The sequence below is a fragment of the Echinops telfairi genome, unplaced genomic scaffold, assembly GCF_000313985.2.
Source record: "Echinops telfairi isolate 266 unplaced genomic scaffold, ASM31398v2 ScPeMD7_25;HRSCAF=90, whole genome shotgun sequence".
Lineage (NCBI taxonomy): Eukaryota > Metazoa > Chordata > Mammalia > Afrosoricida > Tenrecidae > Echinops > Echinops telfairi.
The window spans coordinates 18,934,393-18,939,855 of record NW_022103922.1 but is presented as its reverse complement, the minus strand read 5'-3'; the positions used below and the strand labels follow the sequence as shown (position 1 = coordinate 18,939,855).

The window sequence follows — 5,463 nt, the reverse complement described above, 5'->3', positions numbered from 1 at the left end:
CCCCCCACCCCGACCCCGGTGTCCTTTGGGTAGGGCATGCATCTACGCCTTCAGCGGAAGGGGAGGAACTGGAGACCAGCTGCGACCCCAAGGGCGGCCAAGGTCCAAGACCAGAGGCGCAATGAGGTGCAGCGAGGCCACGCGCCTGTCACCCGCCTGGCCCTTTCTACTCCTGAAGCTGCAATTCGGGGTTTAGCAGAGACGAGACCCTGGGGAAAGGCAGTTCCTCATTAAAAGGTTTAGAAAAATAAAAACCAGGGCCCCCAAAGAGGCAGAGGTCAAAGGGAAGACGGAGAATGTGCCCCGTTGTTGAATGTTTGCCTTTTTGGCCCTGCAAAGCGCCAGGGCCCGAAGGGACCAGGTGAGGGCGGCCCAGAAGTGTTACAACCCCAGGGGTTAATATTGAACCTTTTAGAACCCCAGAGTGGATGGCATTAGACTTCATTAATAAGAGGCGGCGTTCAGCTTCCACGTCTCCGCATGCCCGCCGGCGAATTTTGCTTTACCTTATGCAAACGGCTTTTCAACCTGGTCACGTGCATTTAAGATTCCTTCTCCATCTCCAGCTGAGCTCTGTAGCCCCCCACCTCCACCCTCCATCAGCTCCGTGCCTGATAATCTCCCATTGCTTTGAGTTTAAAGACAGGCTACTCCACGGTTGTGGCTGCTGCTGTGCGAATCCTGCAGCCCCAGCCCATACCTAGGCCTCCCATGTACTCACTTGCACACGTTGCCAGCATACAGGGCCTGATCGAGGATGAGAAAGGCAGGGGCGGGCACAGGGTGGAGTTGACCACAGTGGAGACCCCGGTTTTCAGCACTCTCCGGCAAATGGCGCTGCGAGTCTGAGTACCCTCGCCACAGCTTGTGGAACACTGGTGGAGAATTAAAAGGAAAAATAAAAGGCCCATTGCATGAAACTATAGGCGAGTAGTGCAGGAAGCATTTCCTGACCTGCCCACACGATTCTGGGTGGGTGTAGACAGAACCACAAAGGAGTCAGAGGACCAACCCCCCTAAGTCGGATTTCAGTGCAAAAGTCTAAGGCAAGCCTGGAGCCAAACAGAACCAGTGTGATTGAATAGAGAAATACTTCTCAAAGTGGGTGATGAAGCCTCTTGGGGATTCTGGAGCAATCCAGGGAGGCTGCAGAAGCAGATACCCACACTTTATCCTGGGTGAAGGGCAATAGTGCAGAGTTTAAATTGCCAGGGGAGCCCCCCGCCTGCTTTTCATTCCCTTCGGTAGTCCAAATAAGTTTGGGAATCTATGGAACAGAAGGACCAAGTTAAAAGTGCCCAAAGCTCAGCCTGTGTTTGGAGGCCGGGGTTGGAGATCTTTAATCTCCTGACAGGAGGCTTGGAATTGGTCCCGAGAGCACCGAGGAGCTGTGGAGAGGAGGAATGACATGAATAAAGAGGTGTTCGGAGAAGGTTCATCTGGCAACAGAGCCTGGGAAGGATGGGAGTAGAAGATGGATGGTAGGCGGGAACATCAGTTAAGGAGGCTGCCACAGTAGTCAAGGACCGAGTTATTCAAGACCTGCACTAGGGTCATGGCAGCATGCCACCTTAACTTGAAAAATGTCAGGTATGAAAACCCCCAAAACAAAGGGCATTCTATCTTAAGCATGAGATGCCAACTGCTTGAAGTGACCCTCTTCTCTGCAGTGTTGCCGAAATCCACCACCTTGAAGACCATTCAAGATACGAAAGATGAAGGGTAAGCACCAAACCCATGGCTTTTGTTCCCTGACAGTGGATTCCAGATTTGACCCATCGTTTCTTATCTTGTCAGTGGCAGCACCCAAACCAGCGGCTAGCTGAGCTGGGGGTGAAGAGCTGAACGTCTTCCCTCTTTCTTTCAGTGCTGCCGTGTAGAAAAAGGGACAGTCATTCGGTTGTGGGTCTGTAGATGTGTGTGTGACTTGGGTCAAATTCTTTCTCTGGCTCCGTTTCCTCATCTCTAACATGGAGAAGCTGGGCCAGAAGTCTGTCCCCCAACTGTGTCCAGGAAGAGATCCAGGAGCTTCTCAGGCGGTGGGGAGACCCAACCATCAGAAAACTGGGAGCGTTACCTGCACCCCAATCAACACTGCTTGGATCGGAACTATTTTAGACAAGTTTGACTTCGCAGTAACATTTCATTGAAAAAAAGAGTTCTGTGGTTTTAATTTTTTATTTTATTTTAGGCAACAAGATCTTATCAACTCCTTCTAGCTCTAACTATCCTGACTTTAATTTCTTTTATATTTATTTGAGGAGGAACAATTTCCATAAAAATATAACTTAAAATAGCTAATAATCATTTTTTTCAGGAGATAAAAGAATTTCTTTAAAAAAAACAACAACCAGAAACAACAAAAAGAGGTATGGCCTTTTGAGCAGTCATGCTCTCAGAATAGAATCTGAAAGTGATTTTATTTGAAGCGTTTACAGAGATTTTGGCCTAGTTCTCAGTCTCTGAGGGATTCTGGGCAGTAACCGTGAGATGAAGCCCAGATAGTTGAGGATGAAAAACACCCGGACATCATCCAGGCCTTCCTTCCTGCAATGGGAGAGGGTGGGCGTGGGGTTGGGGGGGGGGGTGGCACAGGGTGGAATGTGTCTCTCATCTCAGCCAGAGGGCCAGGGAAGGCTGCTAGGATGACAGGGTCCACGTGGAGACTGCAAACACCCCCCAGGGGCAGTTTTGTAAGACACCAGCTTGAGTTTAAATCCCGGGATTTGGTGACTATGTCTCTCCTAGCCAAGTCTTCCCCAGTGTTTGCAATTTCCATCCATCACCTTAGATCATGCAGAGCTAATCACATTCCTTGGGGACAGGGCTAACTCCTCCTGTTGACGCTGTTCCTGCGTGCCCTTGAGTGAGCACTCCCTGCAGCCCTGGAGGACAGGGCAGACCTGCCCAATTGGGGTTTCCAGACCCCCATCTCTATGGAAGCAGACATCTTTCTTAGAGCAGATGGCGGGTTCACGCTACCAACCCGTCAGTCAGCATCGGAGTGCTTAACCATTGCGCTACCAGGGCTCATTTCACCACTCCTCGTTTTCTCGAGGAAGACCAGCAAAGCTCACGGAAGATGCTACATTGGGGTCCCAGCTTCCACTAGTCCATGCAGTTGCTGCCTTTAATTTTTCTTCTCATGACAACGAGTAGAAATGGAAGAGAATTAAAGCAATAACTTTTCCGTAGGTCTCAAATACTTTCATGCCTCATTTAAGACTCCCAAGAGCTGCACAGCAAAGTTCTAACAGTAGAACCTACTTGGTCACTTTGAGGGTAAAACCCCTGGTGACCTGCTCCCACACAGAATCCAGCTTCCACAACCCCACCGACAGGCTAACAGCTGACAGCCACTGTGCCACTGGGATGCCTTTGAAAGGTTGTGTAATCAAGGCCAAGGTCATACAGCCAGGAAGCAGGAGGGACTTGTGTACATTATCATAGAATCCTAAGGGGTGACAGAAACAAGACATTTTGGACAGCCCAGTGTTAGGTCCACACTCTCTTAATTCTTTATCTTGCTGAAATGAAGTGTCTAAATAGGAACGGAGTCTCTTCTGCTGTGAGATATTTGAGGGATTATACCAGAAGGCGACTTTCCTGCCAAGTTGTGAAAGCGCTGTGTGATTTGGCAGTAAAATTCGCCTTCTAAAGCTAAAGTAACATGGTGACGTACATAGTGAGTGAAGCCTTGGGTTGCTAACCGAAAGGTCAGCAGCTCAAAAACACCAGCCACCCTGCCGGCGAAGGGGAAGGATGAGGTTTCTTCCTCCTCTGAGTAGAAAGACTGACAGTCTCAGAAACCCACCAGGATAGTTCTACCCTGTCCTTCAGGGTCACTAAGAATGGGAGTTGACAGGACGGCAGTGAGTTTGGACTTGAGGGCGTTGGTAAGGGGAAAAGGAAAGCTAAAGGGCCAAGGTTGAACACACGGCTGCTTGGTCCACCACCTGCTCCATGAGAGAAAGGTGTGGTGGTCTGCTTCTGTCAGGATGACAGCCTCAGGACCCCTGAGCAACTTCTTTCTGACCTGTCCGCCTACCGTACATTGGAATTGACTCCATGACCACAGGTTTTGGTAATGTGGGTCAACGCAATCGCAGCGTTCTTAGATGGCGCTACCCGAAGGGATTCCCGGTGGAAATTCAATGGGACAAGGATGAGAAGAACCTATGTTTAACGTGCTGGTGTCTCAATCTTCAGAGGCAGCTCTTCCATCCTCAGAAGCGAGCATCTCGGTGATACGTTTCCGGTGGCAGCAGCTCCCTTGCGTATCATACAATGGAAACGGGGTCGGAGAGGCTAATCCGAAGGCTCGTTTAAAAAGGAACAGGAGGGTCCTGACTCCAGTTTTGACACCAAGATGTTCATTTCAGGCTTTGTAATCCCATTCTTGGCTAAATCTGCTTGCGAGGCAATTGATTTGGTGGGATCTCTTTCTGAACGTTACACGGGTGTGTGAAGTTGGAGGAGTGGATGGGAACGCAAAGAAATGGCTAGGAGAAAACACTTTTAATTCTAGAATTCCCACTTCTGGGTCCTTGAAGGGGCCCCACTCAGGCCATCTGCCCTTCGGTGACTGTGAAACCTGAAAGAAGTGTTTTCCTAAAGGCACCTTCCAGTCAAACAATCGATCTTTGCCTTTGACCCTGGGCTCTCCTAGAGAAGGAACTCCGTGCCCCCCTAGTTCTGAGGAGCAGGAACCCTGGGGTCTGATGGGAAAAGGCGAGGCATCTCTTGTGTGACCTCATCTCTAGGATCCACAGGGCCTGGGACTCGGGCTCCGTTCGCAATTGATCTGCGTGACGTCAGCACAACAGCACGACATACAACCTGCTTTCTGTGATCCCCTTGTCCGAGCAGCGTCCTGACACTGTCAGGGTTGAAGCAGCCCAATTCGAATCATGTCTCTTCACAATAAACCGTTTCTTCTCCACTAATTGTGTGTGTGTGTGTGTGTGTGTGTGTGTGTGTGTTTGTATCCCCGTGCCTTTATGTGTCTGAGCAGTGGAAGCTGGGTGTCAATGCTGAACCCATGCCAGCTTTAGACTAAGAGCCGGTTGGAAGCTGGGGGGTTAACCCCAGAGGATGAGGTAAAGTCGGGAATGACGAATGGTGATGCAATCGCCTCCCCAAACTCAGGGCAACAGGGGAAATCAAGTTCTCTTGCTGGGAAGTGGTTGAAGTTTGAGAGCCAGGAAACTGACAGGAAAGAGGCAGGATTTCCTTGACATTCTTTTCCTAATAAATCATGCTCTTTATTGTCCAGTAACTTGGAAGAGAAGAACGAGAAAGGCTCTGCCCTTCCAGCGGAGAGACAACAAACATCTGGAGGATGAGCGAGGCTCAGGGAGATCAGGCGGGGGAGCGTGGAAGGAGGAGGAGGAGAACCCAGGTTTCTAACTGCTGGGTGCGAGGCTCAGGGAGGTCAGCCAGGGGAGTGTAGGAGGAGGAGGA

General features: G+C 50.2%; 1 protein-coding gene across 1 annotated transcript in view; it reads right to left on the bottom strand.

Moving 5' to 3' along the window:
• ADAMTSL1 (ADAMTS like 1) overlaps window positions 1-5,463 on the bottom strand; it is a 355,504-nt gene that overhangs the window by 100,028 nt on the left and 250,013 nt on the right. Inside the window, exon 17 of the mRNA XM_004706548.3 lies at window positions 722-875. Coding sequence (XP_004706605.2) covers window positions 722-875 — 154 coding nt within the window. The remainder of the gene's footprint in view (window positions 1-721; window positions 876-5,463) is intronic.